This window comes from Falco punctatus (assembly GCF_963210335.1).
Source record: "Falco punctatus genome assembly, chromosome: 2".
Lineage (NCBI taxonomy): Eukaryota > Metazoa > Chordata > Aves > Falconiformes > Falconidae > Falco > Falco punctatus.
This window is the reverse complement of record NC_137581.1, coordinates 65,096,723-65,115,687: the sequence shown is the minus strand read 5'-3', so window position 1 is coordinate 65,115,687 and position 18,965 is coordinate 65,096,723. Positions and strand designations below refer to the sequence as shown.

At 43.9% G+C, this 18,965-nt stretch overlaps 1 protein-coding gene across 6 annotated transcripts in view; it reads left to right on the top strand.

The window, feature by feature from the left end:
- Positions 1 to 1,275: 1,275 nt before the first annotated feature.
- ADPRHL1 (ADP-ribosylhydrolase like 1) overlaps positions 1,276 to 18,965 on the top strand; it is a 46,983-nt gene continuing 29,293 nt past the window's right edge. For 2 of the 6 annotated variants that reach the window (XM_080375484.1, XM_080375489.1), the window contains exons 1-4: positions 4,281 to 5,689; positions 9,540 to 9,704; positions 16,016 to 16,141; positions 18,740 to 18,880. In XM_080375484.1, coding sequence (XP_080231610.1) covers positions 5,476 to 5,689; positions 9,540 to 9,704; positions 16,016 to 16,141; positions 18,740 to 18,880 — 646 coding nt within the window. In that variant the 5' untranslated portion in view covers positions 4,281 to 5,475. The other 4 variants (XM_080375488.1, XM_080375485.1, XM_080375486.1 and 1 more) reach the window with 4 other exon arrangements.

Below are 18,965 nucleotides of genomic sequence, written 5' to 3'. Positions count from 1 at the left end.
GAAATAGTTTAATCTGTTGGTATGTGATGTAACTGAATAGTTTCATAGCGCTAGAGCTTGTGAAACATTTGTTCATGCTGAAAACTCCTTCAAATCCACCTTCTACATTTTAAAATAAATAGAATAAAAAATGCACGTGGGTCAAGGAGTTTTTGCCTTGTTAATCTGAAGAAGGAAGGTGCTTATCAGAGTATTCAGTTTCTATATATACACACTTACTCATTTACTCTTAAGCCTCATTCCTGTGAGGATCCTTCATGGAAGACACCTTCTGGCAGAGTAAGACTGGGCAAAATACTCTCAAGATAGAAGCTGGTCCTTATCAGCCAGCTTCCTAGGCATAGTGTGCTTTTTTTTTTTTTTTTTCCTAGATTTCCACCCAGTTGAAACCACATAGACATTTTATATGCCTGTAAATTTTATCATGGAGGAACACCTTCACATTTGAACAATCATAACAATAAATGCAAATAAACTGCTTTCAAATTATGAGTTCCTTACGTATTTTAATAATTTTTTTTGTTGCTGTCCACAGTTCCACTTTACAGGGCCCTCCGACTCACTTTTTAGGTAAGCTGGTACAGTGGTAACACCTAGGCTGATCAATTTATAATCATAAATGGTACAGATGTCTTCAAGTTGCTCAGTGCATACAGTATCAATTCCTAGATATGCTGTATGTATTTTTGAACTTGGTGCCAAGTTGGTTGGTTTTACAGCCTAGAGCGTTTGAAACTGAGCCATAGGATTTGTACTTGCCAATTCTAAATTTAAATGTAATTTATCATGTATGTCATGCCAAGGAGAGCAAACCTGCAGGCATCTACTCATTCAATGCACCTGAGAGATTTGCTGCCGAGTAAGCTGTATGTGTGTAAATTTTGCGGCAATGGAAAAAGGAATAAAGGGAGTATCACATAAAGGACTGAAGTCAGCTGTGTGAGATGTCTGTATGGGTTTTGTCCACTTTCTGATTTGGAAGCCTTACAAAGGCCCATGGGTGTTGGTTTTTTTTCTTTCGTGGTTAATTTACTAGATTCTTGCATTATTATTCCATCAAGTCAGAAGAGGGCAAGGATGTAATTTGTTAATTTTTGAGTAGTTATAATAAATGTCTGTTTTGCTCTTCTGTGCCACCTTTAAGCTTTTTAGAAGCTCAGTGTTTAGCTGCAATGCTGCATCCACTACGTGTACCTAGCGACCAAACTCTGCAATTTGCGTCATTGGTTCATACTGGCAACGAGAGGTGTAATTGCAGGGAAAGTCTTGCTCAGTCCTAGGCACAGGGCACTGTAGGAGAAGCAGCACACTCAGAAGTCTGTGCAAAGACCTTCAGAGCTATGTATTTGACTTCCTTAAATATCTTCTGAAAGCTTAAATCAAAATAATGAAGTTGTCCTCTGTACTCTCCCAGCTGGCATCCCTTTCCAGTGGTTTCATCAGCCACTGGCTGCTTTGGTGTCAAGTGAGTCTGTCTGCCTTCTCCTGTAGCAGTGAAACTGCTGATGCTGATACTTGAACAATGGTAAGTTTTTTTCCTTTTAAGTGTCAGCTCCAGTAGCTTTCCTCAGCTGATACCAACCAGCATCTGGCACATCAAAAGGCCCAGCCCTTCTGAAAGGGAAAAAGTAATGTTTTACAGCCATGAGAACCTTTTTTAAAAAAGTATTCAACAGAACATGTTTTCTGACCTGTGCATTATGTACAGTATGCTGGGTTGAATTAGGTGAGGTTGACACACCTCTAAAACAGGCTTTTTTTTTGTTATAAACTATGGACAGAGGGATCTGCAACTGCAGCTACCTCTAAAACCACATGCAGAAAATTCTGTATTTCAGACAGGAGTGTACAACATTCACCTCTGAATGAGAAAAGCCTGGGGAAGCTTAAGGGCATTCAGATGTTGGTTGAGTATAATTGTTGAGATGCTTTCTCCTGTTGGTGTGTATACTTGACAAATTCCTATGTGTTTTTTCTTGTGCCTCTTTTACAAGCAGTGAAATACTCAACTTGTTGTTAGGCAAACCTTATAGGCTTCATGTCATGACATAGACCTGTCGAGAGGGTGAAGAAGAAAGAAGTCCATGCTGTGTTGTTAAAGGCATAGTTTTCCTTTAAGGCAGTGGTGTAAAGCTGTATGGAAATGATTCATCCCCACTATTAAAGAATTGAGTAAAACTGGTCTATTTTTTCCTGCATCTCAATGAATGTGTTCTATAATTTGTATCATTCCTAAAAGAATGTCCCCGTTGCCAGAGGGAAGCCCTTCGCTTCAGTAGTTGCAAAGGTGCGGTTCTGACAGAAGGCTGATACCTATCTGGTATCAACCCTGCCTTTCCAGGATATGGCTCTGCATCCTTCGGATAGGTGAACTTGCAATCCAGAGCATTTCTCTGCTGAGTGTCTTTGAATGGGCAAGTACAACTTGCTCACTTACTCGTGGGTGAGGTACTTGGGGTGTAGTCGTCGTCTTCTGACTTAAAAGGCTGAAGGGCTTGTGCTGCCAGAGCGGTCTCAGCCCATGCTTCGTTCTCCAGCTTGTTTATTCAGCAGAAGACAGCAGTGCCCCTATTGCCTGGGAGCCTTCTCCTGGGTGATGGAGATCAGCGATTTGCATCCCCTTCGTGGGAGGCAGCAGATGGAGCCACATTTGCTGAAGGCATGCTTTCATGTTCTCACGTAGGGTTTCAAATGCAGTTGGGCTGAAAGAACAGCGTGTTGCCACCAACAGGAGCGAGTCTTTTCTCTGTCCTGCCTTCCTGTTCTTTTTCTTCTGGATTCTCCCCATCTGAAAGCAGTCATGTGTACCAAAAGGACACCAAAGCTGCATTTATCTGATGTAACTTTCATCAAACCTTTTTTTGCCAGCTCCGCTTGGCTTTTTTTTCCTATTGTAAATAGGTATGGTAAGCAAATGCTTATCCATCTTTATGGAGTTACTGTATTTTGGCTGTGTTTAAGCCATGCAAGTGTGGTATTTTACAAATAATTGTCTCCTCTGCTGGGAGCAGGGGTAGGTGTCAGCGTGCCTAATGTACTGCCCAAAAAGCTCACAGTGGCTGGAAGTACCACATAAAAAGGAGATCACATGCAACTAACAAATTAAATAAAAACTAAATTCTTTGTGATGTGTTCTGTTTTGCAGTGTTGAATAATAGAATGTCTCTGAAATTTTCTCTGGGTTTTCATTATAGCCTTAGTTCTAAAGCCAAAGATTTTATTCCTAATTTGGGCTGTGTTATGAGCAGCCAAGTGTGCATGCAACAGGGCAAAGTCCACGGGAGGCAAAAGGGCAGTGCAACTGCCAGCCACATTCAGAAGGAAGAGGTAAATGGAAAACTAAGAATAGCTTTGCCCATTTTCAGGAGGGAACCTTCCACCTGATGAGGCCCTTACTAGCTCTCCGCAGTGTCTCAGCAGGTGGTTTCTCCTGTCCTTGCTTGGCAAGTTCAAATTCCCACGTGCTTCCAAACCATAATGTTCTGCAGGAACAGAGAAGGGGTGGGTGCCGCAGGAGGGTGCGTGGACCACTAACGGAGACATTAACATCAGTGCTTCTGCCTGGTGTGGTTTTTGTAAGCTGCCATGGCCTTAGTTTTCCATTTGGAGTGTTCACTTAAAGACACACAGAACCTGAGGTTCTGCTGAACCTGACAGTGGAGCGGTGACGCTAAGATTGCCTCTGTGTTGCTTAAATGCCCCGGCTGTGGGAGGTGACGCCTGTTCCCATAGCCGTGCAGGGCAGAAGAGCCGGCATCCTTGCCACCTGTGGCCAGCCATCTCCGGAGCGGGCTGGCCTCGGCCCCACGGCAGAATACCTGGCCCTGCATCTCCTCTGGTCCCTACGTAATGCCCCTGGTATCCTAAGGTATAATTGCCCTTTTTATTTGCTTTTTCAGTACAGAGTTGCTCCTTCCTAACAGTGAAGACACAGTCTCAGTGTCCTCTTCCTAATATTCAGCACTTGGTTACCCAAATTCTGATCTTTAAAACAGGAGTGTACTAACAGAGGCTGCTTTCACCACTCTGGCACCTTATTTCTTCGAATGCAGGATAGGGATGGTGATGCTTATCTGTGTTCTGAAACTCGATTAAGGTTTCTTATGAAGTACAGTGATATTTCCACACGTGTTAATAACTCTGTCATTAACTGCTTATCGCTCTGGGTGATAGGAGGATGCGTCCTTTACACCGCTGGCCTTTTCCATCCCAACAGCAATCAGTATCGCTTTCTGAAAAAGATCCAAGAAGAATAAAGACCTTTCCCCAGGTACCCTTTATCAAAATTACAGTTAAGCTGATCAAAGCTTTCTGTTTATCTGCCTAAATTTATATCTACTTTTGTATTTCTATCTGTAAAGTAGTAGTAACTTGTGAGCCTTTAGGAAAGCATGGATGATGACTCAGAACCACAGAGTCAGTCTCAGCAGACCCCTTGAAAGGGAGGTGTTGAGCCTACACAGGGATGTCTTTGTGGACATAATGCATTTAAAAAGCTGCAAGACCACAGAGCCCCTTCTTGCACTGCATGGCAGAAGCACAGAAAAAAATGCAATAGCAGAAAGAAGCACATAATTGCACAAGTATCAAGTTTGAAAGGATGGTATTAATAAAGCTTGGTTCTCACTAAGTGGTATTTCTTCATACATGAACTTCCTTAGATTCACAGGATGCCATTTAAATACATCTTTCAAAATAGTTTTTCCAGAGTCCAAATGTGGGCTGCACCTGAGCTCAGCCTTAGGAAAAAGTCACTCTTTGCCAACGAGTAAGAGGCTTGGGAGTGAAGCTGGTGTTCTGCTCAGTGTTCAACCAGGGGTGCAATGGATTAGCAAAACATCCTTGTACTAGGTGGAACAGAGCAAGAAGGCTGTTGACAGAAAATCACCGTAGGGCGTAATTAGAAATGGGAGAGGTCGTCTACATTTGACTAGATTTTTTACTGCCTAACGCCTCACTCTGGTGTTTACAGAGTCTGGAAACTCCTTTTATGACAGGCTTTCCTTCTGACTGGTCCCTGGAAGGGAGGCTGACTCCATCATGTCAGAAAAGAGCAGGAAAATATATTTTACAAGTTATTAAATAAGTAAGCACCCCTGTGGAGGCATCTGTTTTTCTGAGTGTAGAGTTACTTACACGGGGTAGGGCTAAGGCTCTCCTGGCTTGCTTTACGCTGGGTTGCAGAAACAAGGCTTTTGCACTTCACTTTGTGGATCTGCTCTTGCAGTTTCATTGAACAAAGCCCCTGCAAGATCCCTGGCTTATGAAATATTTCCTCTCTGTCGGGTCCCAGACAAGGGATGGCATCTGCAGAGCCAGAAAAGGAAGTCCTTGCCTTATAGAGAGCACTCTCGGTGTGACACAATGGCTGATATAAAGTGTCGGGGGAGCTGAGCCGAAGGCAAAGGAACAAAGGAAGATCAGGATTTGGTGGTGTCTGGCTCAGACAAAAGGAAAGTGGAAAACGTCTCAGGGATGGATAAATTTAAGGCTGCGTTTGTGCTGGCTGGGGTAGGGGATGCTCTTGGTTATCGCAATTTTTCCCGAGAAAACAATGCTTTAGGTGCAAAAATCCAGCAGGAGCTGAAGGAAATTGGAGGGCTTGAGAACCTGGTGCTCTCTCCTGACAAGTGGCCAGTAAGTGACAACACGCTCATGCACATGGCTACAGCAGAGGCTGTCATCACAGGTAGGTACGATGGGACTAGCAAACGCAGTCTGGAAAGGAGCAAAATTGTCGAACTGCTGCATTTCTTAGAATAAGCCTGAGTGCTGGGGAAGTTGTGAGAAAGCGTCACAAATGCTGCTTATGCGCTTGATGTTGTGCATTAGCTTGTCTCCTCCGTGAGCGTAATCCTGCAGCCATCACACAAACTGGGGAGTTTCGATTTCTTGAGTGTGAAGGGGCTCTCCCTGTATTTTCCCTAGGTTTATGCAATTTGTTAAAGCTTAAAGACTAAAAACCGCATGTCCAGCACAACAAAAATAATTGCTAAGTAAATTATCTGTACACTGGAGTATGGCAGGGAATAATATAGCCACTAGAGAGTCTTCTGTAAAAGATAAGAGCTCTCCTAAGCACATTTTTAACATGTTTGTGTCCAAAACTCCAAGCTGGAGTAAAGTCACCTTAATATCTCTTTCAGGCTAAAATCACTATTTCTGTCTCCTCTTTGCTGCCCCTCGGGCAAAATGTTGCACCTGCAAGGCCAGAAAAAGAACAATTTGCTTTATAAGGAAAGCTCTGTGTCTTTAGTCTAAAAAATATTCTAACACACAATGCTTATAATAAAGTCTATCAGAATAGTGGAAGTTATTAATATGTGTCTCCTAAAATCACGATAGTTTGAGAATGTTTGGTTTTTCTTAAGGTAGGAATAGTCTTTTGTAAGATAGAGTGATATGTGTATCAACACCTTACCCATCAAACTAGAGCTTTCTGAGGTTGCCAAGATCATCATCCAAAGTACACCAGAAGACAGTGACCATTCAGCAATATTTTGCCTCTTCAGAATGAATCAATTTTTTTAATTTCTGCAAAAATACCCCTGATTTAAAAAAAAAAAAACAAAACAAAACACGCGTAACGCTGGATAACTAACAGTAGCAGAAGCTCACAACGTGGCTAACTATCCTTCATGTCAATGAAACCTCCCTTGTGCTTCTGTTTCACCGCTTTATCTGCCTGCTTCCAATCTGCTCTAAATTTAGTACATAGAGATCAGTTGAAGAGTGTGTTGGACACTTCATACTTGGCTATTAGCTAACCAATGGTTTAAGGGGTGGCTAATACACTAAAGATAAGGGCAAGATGTCAGCCTATCAAGAAAAAGGATGACTAACATATTTCTGAATATAGGCTATGATTAAATACGTATCATATGTTTCTTTCTTATTAAACTCTTTAAACCTATAACTTCTGGGTAATCAAGCCAGTTAGACTAACAGTGAAATAATAAATCTTATTACTTAAATATAGCAGGAGCACTATGGCTCTAAAGAAAAAATGTCTCAGCTATAATTCCCATCGGCTGTGTTTATCCTACACTCTCATTTATTTGTCCTGATCAGACAAGCTTATTTAAAAAGTGATTGTATGGGCTGGTGAGAAAGCAACAAGCTGGAGTGCAGAATTTTAGTAAGAAAACTTCATTTCACAGTAACATTGGTGAATGGGGGAAAGAGAGTCTTTCTCTCTGCTTCCTGCCTGAAGCAGTGTCTCCTCCTGGCAAGGGGAATGCAAAAAAGCCACTGGGCTTGTTCATGGCCCAGGCTGTGTGCCACGTCACCCAGGTCAGCAGAGTGAAGCTCAGGAAGGTGAACGTGGGTCCGTGGGGCTGAAGGCAGCCAGCCCTAGCCCTGGTGACCTGGAGTGGGGAGCCCTCACTGCCGCAGAAGCTGCGATTCTAAAGAGTATATTGTGTGTCTGGAACATTACCAGCCAAAAAAAAAAAAGGTGGGGAGCAAGGGAAAGGAGGGTGAATAAGCAATAGGAATATTCCTGTCCCTCCTGCCCTTCTCCCCACACCTCCTGTTCACCTGCCCCCGCAGCATCCCCTGGGTGCAGGTGCGTGCCTGCAGGAACATGCGGGATGCTGGCAGGCTGGGACGGACATGTCCAAGGCTTAGGCTCACTGTGAAGTCCCATTGCCAGGGCGCTGCCCTTGGGAGAGCTCCCAGCCTGAGCCTGTGGCAGCAGCCAAGCACAAGGTGGAGGTTTGTGTTAAGGACAAAGGCAGTTCTCACCTGGGGAGGTGATTCTGGCCAGTTTTGCCAGCTGCATGGAAGATGTCCCAAGGAAGGCCATGGCCAGAAGCAGGTGGGGGCTGTGGGCACTGCTGCAGACAGAAGTGGCGCTCCCCAAATCCACCACGTGCACAGACTGAAAGGTCGATCCGACAATGAAGGATGAATGAAACTTCTGCTTCCAGCAGGAACCTGTCCCACAAGGGAGGAACAAGAACAGCATCACCAAAGCCAGGTGAATTATCCCTGCAACAAGGAAAGCCTTTTCCTCCCTGACTTAAACACAGGTTTAAAAAATGTAAGAGTTAATTTCTAAAGAACCTGCCTGATTGGCTTGACAGCTGAGACAGCAGCCTGGCTCCAGGTGCAGGAGCCATGGTGGGCTCAGGCATCCCAGAGGTGCTGGACCACAGGGACTCTGGCTCTGGGGACAAGACTTCTGCAGAAGCTGCTGGGCGGTAAATCCTACTCCTGGCTCCAATCCAGATAAACTGACACCTGATTCCTAAATCTGGAAAGGGTCAGCAGCTTGAAAGTATCTTGTTCCTTTAGGATTGTATGTGGGACGACCAGCGTAACTGATAGGGTATTTTTTTTACGTGAAAAGAGGGGAATCTTGGTTTTACCCTGCATCTTCTTTATTTGTCTGTCTGCTTCACTGGCATTTGTGAGCAGCTCTGGATTATGGGGCTTCAGACTTTCTCTTAAATTAAACCTTGCGTGGATTTCAAGAAATCATCATCTTTGACAAAATGAAGATGTTTTTAGAAGAACTTCCCCTACTGTGTCATTCAATCTGTGCGTCAAACCAAGTATTAAATGGAGTGTCTCTACATTTGTAGAAAAGATATAAATGGACAAATCCCAACTGCCTCCTCAGTTCCCACTGATTACACAACTGTAATAGATGCCGGTGGAAGCTTTTCCTCAGCCAGGGCTGAGGGCAGGGCTCTCCAAGCCCAACAACATGCAACAGCAGCTGAGAGAAGCAGCTATACAGAAGAAACAGCGTATGTTTAACAGGGGGAAGGTTCCTGCTTAGGCAAGACTGTAGACCTTGGTAATAGTAATCAATAAACAGATGTTGTTAGTGGACATATTCCAGAAAGAAATTTATCTGCTGGAAATACTACAGACTCTATGGATTTACTACTCCTATTAATCTTTATAAACATTTTTATGAACGCTCACAGTTCTGGTTACTGTGCTGACATAGGATACTGGGATCTCTGCATGAAAGACCTACAAATTTTAAACAAATTAAATATAAAATATAGATTAAAAATAAGGTCAGTAATTTTCTTTTGTGTTTAATCATACATACCTCTTCAAAATAATTTGATGGTAATTTTCAAATAATAGGTTTTCACTTTTAAATTGGATCCCCATCTGCAAATAACAGGCTGAGCTGGGTGCAGCTGGCTTCATGCACACACCCAGTGCCCACGACAGCCATGTACCCACCTTACGGTTAGACACCTCTGTAAATACTTCACACCACGGAGTCTAAATAAAGCCCCTGAGCAGCTACTGCTGACGAACAGAATGCCTTCATCTTTGGATTAAAGGAATTAAAAGTGGATTGAGAACAGAGAGACGAGACTGTTCTCCCTCCAGCCCGCTCTCAGGGGGTGCAAAAATGTGGTGAAAGTGGCACCAGAAACACAACTCAGTGTATTGGAAGTGGAAATAGGAATGTTTCTTAAATGCATAGTGAGCTTGCTTGTTTGTCGTCAGTGCCCTCTTGCTCTTCTGCCTTCACACAGCAACCTTCTCTTCCCTCCTCCGAGCAGATTACTGGTGTTTAGAGGACCTGTACCGGGAGCTGGTAAAACGCTACGTGGACGCTATCGACAAGCTCCCGGGGAGGCGGCCAGACCCCGCTACCATCGAAGGCTGCAGGGAATTAAAACCAGACAACTACCTTCTTGCTTGGCACACACCATTCAATGAAAAGGGTACAGTACCGCTTTCCATTTACAGATCCTGGCTGGAATAATGCATGCTTTCAGTGTTTGTGCCTATATGGAAATTGTTTCCTTTTTCCCCCTGACATCAAAGGCTACTACCCCTGAAACGTTTCCATGCTTGCCTGAGGATGGCAGGAGGTCTGCCAGGAATTCCTTCTGTAGGGCACTATGTCCTCTCGTAAACTAACCCTTCCCGCTTTAACATCTATTTAAAGAGACTTTGTTCTTGGCTCTGTGCCTCGGGGTCCAGATCTTTGTCCTTGAGTTTAATGGTTATATTAAGAAATATTTTCTGCCATTTTTTGTTTAAACATTTGTAGTCTTGGATCTCTTTAGTGATGGCATATCTGAAACAAAAACCAAGCCTCTAAATTGCTTTCAGCACCAATGCATTCACTGGAGGGAAAGCAGAGGCTTTTCTCCAGGTGGATGCCCTGCTAACAGCTATGACTTTTGCTGATAACCCTTAATATTCCTAGCCCTGTTTCCCTACCCCTGAACCTCTTTTTCTTTCTCTTTATGATCATTTCATTTTATGATAAATTGAATTTCTACTTCAAGTTAAATAACATGCATGCAATTACACGCACACACGTACGCGTATAGCCATAGAGTGCAATTAACCTTGAAAGCCCGTTGAGACACTGCATCACCAGGTGAAGCAGACCTAGACAGCCAGAAGGTGATGGCAGCTCACACAGACATTGCACTGTCAGTGTGATGCTGTACCACCACAGTACATACTGGCACCGCTCAACCGCATTGTGCATTGATGCAACATGGTGGCAAAGACCCAGTGGCACAATGCCACGGCTATTTCTGGGTCTCTGCAGTCAGTCTGACACAAAAAGCATCCTTCACTCCGCCCCCGCTCCTCACAACAGCTGCTGGGAGGGAAAAGGATCCCCTCCCCATGTATTCTGCCCACCCTGCTATTAGCCAGGCAAATCTAGGAAAGTGCCTCTTCAGCCGTTGTCGTATATTTTATGACTGACCATGGGTAAAATTTGGTCAGAACAATTGTGGGAGCTGCTGCTGGCCCTGAGCAGTTCTCAACACCTCCAGCAGTGGAGCATGGCTGTTCCCTGGCCCATTGCTGTGTTGGAGCTACAACTCTTCTCTTAGCCTTCCTCCTCCCCAGCTTTCCACAACAAACTATTTGCTTTTGGGATACTCTGGACTAGAAGGATCTAAAATTAATTCCTGTTTCAAGACCTGGCAGCTAAAGCCCACCTGCTCCGTGTGGTCTGACAAATATAGTCCTGAATGTCTCAAGAAGCCTTTTTTTCACTCTGAGAGCAAAAGAAGCAGTGACCTGAGGTGACGATGTTCAGCCTACTGTGCGACTTGACATTGCTATGGACATAATTAACTTTGAAATTGAACTTTAATTTATTTCTTCTTGAGGCAAAGACATTCCACGGGCACTGGATGCCTAACAGATGGATGATATCTTGGATGAGCTGGAACCAAAATGCTGTTTTCCTGTGGTTATTCTGTCTTACCTCACTTCTAGCAAGAATTCATGTGCCAGCCCTCATGGACCAGTGAAATCTTAGCTTAGGTAATTTTGTGTTGCCTTATACAATGCTCCTCCACTCAAGTTCTTGTGGGCGTAGTCAGCAGCATGAATTCTTAAGTCAGGCTGCCCGGCGTGTCTCTCTGCCACCTTGTGCCATGCTCATGCCACACTAATGGCAGAGGTACCTGGTTTATGTTAAAGGCTGGTGAGATTCCTGTGATGGCCAGAAGACCTGTCCAAGGCTGTCTAACACCTTCTGTTTTAAGAGTTTGTTTCCAGTTTATGATGTTGATAAGCTCAAGGCTAAAATTTTCTCCACTGAGTGTTTGCCTCCGTCTGTCAGCGGTTGTTCAAGGTTTTGATACAGATAACTCTACCGTTTCTGAGACGTGGTAAAAATGTTTTGTTCCATTGCCAAAAAATCAAAATTTTCAGAGGAGAATCACTGATGTTTGAGAGCTGGAACCAAAATCTGAGTAGGGTGGTACCCCTTGAGCCAGAGATGTGCCTTCAGAATCTGACTGAAATGACTGAAAAGTCAGTCAAACAGCAGCTTGGCTCTGCCTGCACTGTGTGTATTCCAGGCTGAGGCTGCAGCATCCAAACAGGTCCTTATCTACAGCTGCCGGAGCAGCTGCTGGGCTTCCTCGTGGCACTTGAGAACAGTGCCTTTTTGCTGGTGGCATTGGTAGAGGAGCATGAGGAAAGAGTATGAGTAAAATGTGGAAAGTTGGGGAACAAAAGTGAAGGATAAACCGCAGACAGGCAGGAGAAAAAGGTGCCAGGTTCTACGGTCTCATGCAGAACAGTCTGTAGTCACAAAAGACACATCCTCTTCAGGGCTTAGCAGCCACTAAGCTGATCTTTATTATTCTACAGATGTAGAGTGAAGAAAAGCACACTGAGTTATTATATACTGCAAGAGAATAATATAGTGCACAAATTAAAATGATGTAATAAGAAAGTGTCAACACAGCTTTTGTGACAAGAATTTACAACTTAGAATGCTATTAGAAAGCTCATGAAGTAGCCAAGAAACAGGAAGAATAAAGGAGCCATTGTGAAGATGGTCTGTTAGGATTTCCAAAAGACTCTCAACGAGGTCCCTCACCAAAGGCACTAAGTGATGAGGCACTAAGCTGGATGGTGAAAAGGTCTCCTGAGGATGGACAACTGGTTAAAAGACAGTAAATGAAGAGCAGGAGATTGCAGTCTGTCTTCTCCACAGAGAAGGAGGTACCTGTGCTGAACTTCTGTTGTTCAACATGTCCACAAACAAACCAGAAATGCAAGTGTATAGTGGATCAGCAAAGTCAAATATAATATAACGCCAACTTGTGGAAGATGCTCACAATGATGAATAACCATGTGGCACAGTAGCAGTACCAGATGCAATGCAGATAAGTGAAAAGCCATAGGTGAGCAGGGAGGGAAATCCTAATTTTATATATGTAGTTGCAATTGCTGACTCAGTTACCACTCAGGGAAGGGATCGTGGAGCTAATGTAGTTCATCACTTCATTGCTCCATAAGAGCCAGAAAGCAAATAGACTATCAGAAATTAATGGGAAAGGAACAGACAACAAAACACAAAACATGTTTGCACCATGGTATAAATCCATAGCTGCTGTTCCTTGATCACTGTATATAATCTGGTCCCTCCCTGCCCCCCCCCCCCCCCCCCCAAAGGATGTAAGAGAACTAGAAAGAATATGAGAGAGGATGGTTGGACTAGTATCCATAAGCTGTGATGTCTGAGGTAGTACGATAGAGAGCTGTAAAGTCATAGATCACTTGGAGAACATGAATAGGGACACAGAAAACTCAGTCTCCTCCAGCACAGAAACCAGAGACTCCAAATGAAACTGGCAGATCATGAGTTCAAAGGAAGCAAAAGGAAGAACTTCTTCACACAACACCTAATTATGAAAAAATATATTTTCCAATGCTGATTAGCAGATGCTACAGTTCATGTGAGTTCAAAATAGAGCTGGGAAAATTCACCCAAAGGAAATCCTTCAAGGGTTACTAAGCAGAAAGATGGATAGCCAGCTGCCTCCTGGACCAGGGCCACAAATTGGCAGCAGCTTAGTTAGTACAAAGGGGTAGCATCATCATACTTTTGCTCTTTCTTAAGTATCCTCTCCATTAGCCACTATCACACACGGTAAGTTAGGTCAACCTTTGGTGTGATCATGCAGGACAGTCCTTATGTTCTTACCCATGTGTCTCACCTGTTGCTTGGACTAGTCTTGCTGTCCTTTACTTCATTGATTCAAATGGTAGACAGGGAGACACGGAAGCTAACAGCTGCTAATCACCTGGAGCCCTGTCTAGGCTTAATGTTACTCCCTGTCATGGAATTTTTTGTTACCAAGTTTGTTTCTCTAATTCTGCAGAAGGTTTTAATATAACTTCCTAGACTGGAGGAACACAATGACATTGCAAAGACAAGATTCTTCAGAGCAGCAGACAGATTACAGTAGTGCATCCTCCACTTTGTATATGCTAAGATATGTCATTTAATTAACAACTCTGTGTAGTGCAACACCCTCCCCTCTTGGATAACCAGCGTGGATTGTGGCTTGCATGCTTTGGAGGAACCAGGACTGCATAGTGAAAAAGACTCATCCACTGCTCTACGGCAGCAGACGGTTTAATGAACAGTTTGGTCTTGTAAGCGGGAGAAGATACATTCTCCCAGTTAAGCTGACTGGTACTCTGGAAGACTGGATTTCTTTCCTGACTCTTCCTGGTGGTTTCTGTGTGATTTGTGGGATAGGCAGACAGTTTTATCTGCTCCTGGCTCCTTCATAATCAGGCACTACAGAGGTAGCGTATGTGACATAACAGGAGCAAACATGCCATTTGCAGAACAAGTATCCAGCCTTTTCATGAGGAGCAGTGGCCAAAGGCATTCTGGAGAGGGCCCCTTTCACTGTTATCAGGAAGGCTAGCAAGGAATGGGGAAGCAAGCTCTGAGCTTGCAGGGAATAAAATGGTATTTTGCAAACCCTTTCATGTCACATTTATCAGGTGTTCGGCCTTATTTGGAAGAGTTATTGCATGCAAATTTGCACATCAGATTTTGAGGAGGAAGGGAAGAAATGCCTTCAGCTAACCTAATTCCATCACCTAGCCAGGGTGCTCACTCAGGATAGCTGCTTTTCTGGGAGAAGAGTTCATTTCCCAAGGGAGAAATTCAGATCCTAGTCAGTCTGTATTGAACCTGGAGATGCCAATGGGTGGCTTATGTTAGTTTCACTCAGGCTTCACTTTGGCTTGAAATAAATCTTCCTGCCAGCCCCATTACCACACTCTGATCACACTCATGATCCTAGGACACCTGAGCTGGAGCTGCTTGAGACGATGCTAAACAACAAGCAGTGCTCCAAGAGAGCCCCTGGCGCTCTGCACCCACAGCAGCCACAGCCCAGGGGAACAGCTGAGGGCTCTTCTCAAAAGAGGTGACTAGAAGCCCTGACCCTGGCTCTTTGGCATCTGCTGCTTCAGTTCGCTCCAGCCCATGAATTGCTCCTACTACACCATCAGACGGGCTCACAGAGATACAGCCTTTCTCCATGCTGCCTATCTGGGAAAGACAGGGAGACTGTGCTCCTAATGCAGGGTCCACAGAGGCTAAAATTAGGTGGCATAAATATGCCCCTTATCTTCCAGGGGCCAAGGAGAGAAATGCTGATTGCTCTCAGCTCTACCCAAGGTCACAGGGAAGTGTGATTGAGCAAAGACAGTGCTGAAAAATGCCAAGTACTTTGAAAAATCAAACCCTATCTATCTCAGGGTGGGCTCCTGCAATGAGTTAATGCTTTTTTGGGCACGTTTGTCTCACCAGTTGCAAAGAGGAGATAATCACCTCACTGGTGTCTTGCAAAGATAAGCTCATTAAAAATTCTGTAGCATCCTGATATTACTGTGATAAGTACCACAGAGAAACTCATTAGTAAATTTAACTCTCCATTCAATAAAGCGCTTAAAAGTTGAACACCTGGAATCATGCACTCAATGCCGAGGACTGAAAGAAATTCTGAATTAGCTATTCCATAAATGAAGTCTGTGCTGCACAAGGCAGAAATTCCCAAGACCAAGCTCAGTAAGTGTAGGCTGTAGCGTGAGTGTGCTCACAAGCACTAATTCAGGTCACACGGGAAACCTCAGCCCTGACATTGCCCAGCTTGGGATGATTTGGCTCCATAGCCCTTGGGTTCTTTTTGGACAATATTTTAGTATGTCACAGAAACTATTTTAACTACCTGTGGGACTCCCTAGGATGAAACATATTAAAATTGAAAGATCAACTGTGATACTCATATAAAGTGTTTTAATCATGATCTCAGCATGAAGACTACTAAAACAAGTGGATAGTAAACGTGTATCTGTTTCTCAAACTTCTGTTTCTAGTGCTGGCATCTGGAGCAAGCAAAACGGTGGTTATTAGCCAGGAATGAGTAAAGATAGCATGAGAGTTTGAACAAGGTCTGTGAACGAGAAAGCACACTGCTTTCTGAACCCACTATTCTCTTCATAGCACTTGAGAATATTGGAAAATAACTGTAAAACCAGAATGGCTGCGTAGAAGCAAAATTCTTTGCAAGAAACTTCCAAAACTTGTAACTAGTGTTGCATGCTAATTTCCCATTCCCTGGGAAGTTCCCACACACGAGCTGAATTGATAAAATGTGCTTGTTTCACATTTTATCAACATATTTGTGTACTATTAGTCTCCTTTAAAATGCTTGGCATTATTTTTTTACTTTAGGTTCTGGATTTGGAGCATCCACAAAAGCCATGTGTTTAGGGATGCGATACTGGAAGCCGGAAAGGCTGGAGTCGCTGATTGAAGTGAGCATTGAATGCGGACGAATGACTCATAACCACCCTACAGGTAATGCCCACTGACGTATTGGTGTGCTGATGTCCCTAAGGCTGTGAATTCACCTGGTTAAATTGATTCTGCTTTGCAGACTCCAAGGCCTTGGTTTGAATTTTGCTTGAGTAGTATATAGATGTATACAATATTTACATAGGATTATGTATTTGCTTGTATATTATGCAGACAACAACCTCAGGCATAGAAGTTTTCCTTCCTAAAATACCAATAACTAAAGCGTCCAATGTCTGGATCGTGTTCATGTCACTTGCCCTGATCAAATTTTAGGTTTCATGTACATCTAGATGACTCACTGTTATCAAGCGAGTTTATGGTTCAGGAGATAATAACATTTTTCTCTTGACAGGTTTTGTCATATCCAATCACTGTAGGCAAAGGTAGAAAGCCAAAAAAAAAAATCTAACTCCACACATTTTAGGACACAATCTGAAACGTTCTCTAAACAAAACATAAATAAATAGATTTAAAGTTGTTTTGAATATTCAGGTCTGTCATTCTGATAATTTTATGCTGTGTAAGTGTGTATTCGTTCTGTCTGCTTTAAACAGCAATAAATAAAACCATAATGAATGGTGACATGTTCAACACACTCAGTGCTCTGAAGCAGTCAGAAAAGCCATCAGGATGGCATAATATTAGAGGAAAAGAATTCAAAGCAAAGCAGAAAATAGTATTAAGCCAATATATAAAGTCTATGGTGCATTAGCAGCAGTAAGACTGCTTGCAGTTCGGGTCTCCCACCTCAGAAAGGACTTAGCAGAGCCAGAAAAAGGCAGCAAGGAGCATCCACCTTGTCAAACACCTTCCGTACAAGGAGGCATTTCACCCAGAAGGAGTTTTCAGCTGGGGAAAGAGGCAAGTGGCACAGCGGGGAGGTGGAGAGGAGAGGGGTGGAAGGGCCACCATGGACCTCACCGCCATTCTGAAAGGTGGCAGGGAAATGTCAATTGCAATTCTCATAACTCAAAGTCTGAAAAAAACCAACTGACGTGTCAGTCAGGACTGAAACAAGCAGACAAAGGAAATCCCTCCCTGTGTGGTGCGCAGTTAAGCCACAGACCTTGCTGCTACAGGCAGCTGCAAAGTCTACAGATACGCCTCTGTTCAAAGGGGATCAGGCAAACGGACAAGAAAGGCTGTCACTATTAAAAGCAATCAAGCTGTGTAATTAAAATTGCCCTAGAGCTACTCTAGAAGCTCTGGGGTGTGGAGAAGCCAGGCCAATTAGGCTCGCTCCCTATTGGCATAATTTGCAGAGCCAGAACCCTCTGCTGGGGCTTGCTTCCTTCCCTGGTGAGGGGCAGCAGGCTATGCGAGGGCTGCTGCAAGGAGGGGGAGCAGGGTGATAGCAGCAGGGGGAGGGGGCTGCCTGGGGAACAGGCAGAAAGAGACTGCCAGCCCCCCCAAAACCTTCTGGGCACACCTCAACCTCTGCCACCCTCTGCAGTGACTTGTCCCGCTGCCCTTTACTTCACCCTCTAAAGCCTCTGCTGCCGCCCTCACGCTGAATGTGGCACTCAAGGATCCTTATGGCAGTTGGGTTAGATGCTCACTACCCAGGTGAGGCCCTTTGAGCTGGCTTTACCTGGGGTTTTATTCTTTATGAAAGCATCTGTTAGATTCTGGGTTAGATGTGCCTTGGGCCTGGAGCAGTATCGCAGGTCTTATGGCAGAGAGAATTAGTAATAGTCTCATCTGGACTTCTAACCTCCTAAAATAATTTGGGTTTACCTTTAGCAAAACACACAAAGTTCATGCTTACCTTACTACCTCTACGCACGAGTGAGCGCTTTTGTACCCATGCACTGAGAGATGCACACGCGTCAATACTTCGCTCACCTGGGGCTTGTTTAAACGACTGAGTTGTTTGCTTAAGTTTCTTTTGCATGTTGCACGGGGTTGGTTTTGTTGCCTTTGACGGAATACCATGAGCACAAAAAAAGACAAGAAATGAGCCCCTCTGTTTCTGATATCATGGAAGTGTTCAGCACCCATCAACAGAAAGTTCATCTTAAGTATATTCTTTTCCAAAGTGGAAGACCCAGCTAGGCAGGCGACAGCATGTCTTGGACAATTGCTTCTTTCCTCTAAGGGAACATGGGCTTGTCCCCTTAGAGGAAAGAAGCAATTGTCCAAGTAGGACATGGACTTGTCCCTTTAGAGTAAAATGAGCCAGAAGTAGTGTTAGATCTAACAACCACAGCCCTTGGGCTGGATGAATCTGTAAGTGACATGGTATAGCTTGTAATTGAATCACTTTGCGCAAGTCAGTTATTTCAATTAGAAGATTTTTGGTATCACATTAGTGGATTATGTTTATTTTTGAATGCTACCTCAATTTCTGTCATATCACACCACAGAGAACAGAGGCTCCCTTCTATGTAAAGTAAGTTGTAACCCAATGGGCACCACATGTTAGCCAAGGATCTCAACATGCCACGAGCCAGCCTGCAAACGGGGGGGGATAGGTCATATACATTAATCTTACCCAACAGCCGTGAGGCATTCCACTAATGATTTTACAAAGGACATGACAAGGATGGTACAAGCAAGACCGTGCATTAATTAATCATTTCTACCAATGAATTCCAGGCTTTCTAGGGTCCCTATGCACAGCTCTCTTTGTGGCATATGCAATACAAGGGAAACCCCTTGCGCAGTGGGGAAGAGAGATGATGAAGGTTGTGCCGATGGCTGAAGAATACTGCAAGAAGACCATTCGCCACATGGCAGGTAATGTGTCTGAATCAAAAGAGTTATTTTTCTTAAAATTATGTTTGCTAGAAAGACACCAAAGAGACATTGCTCCCCAGTCTGT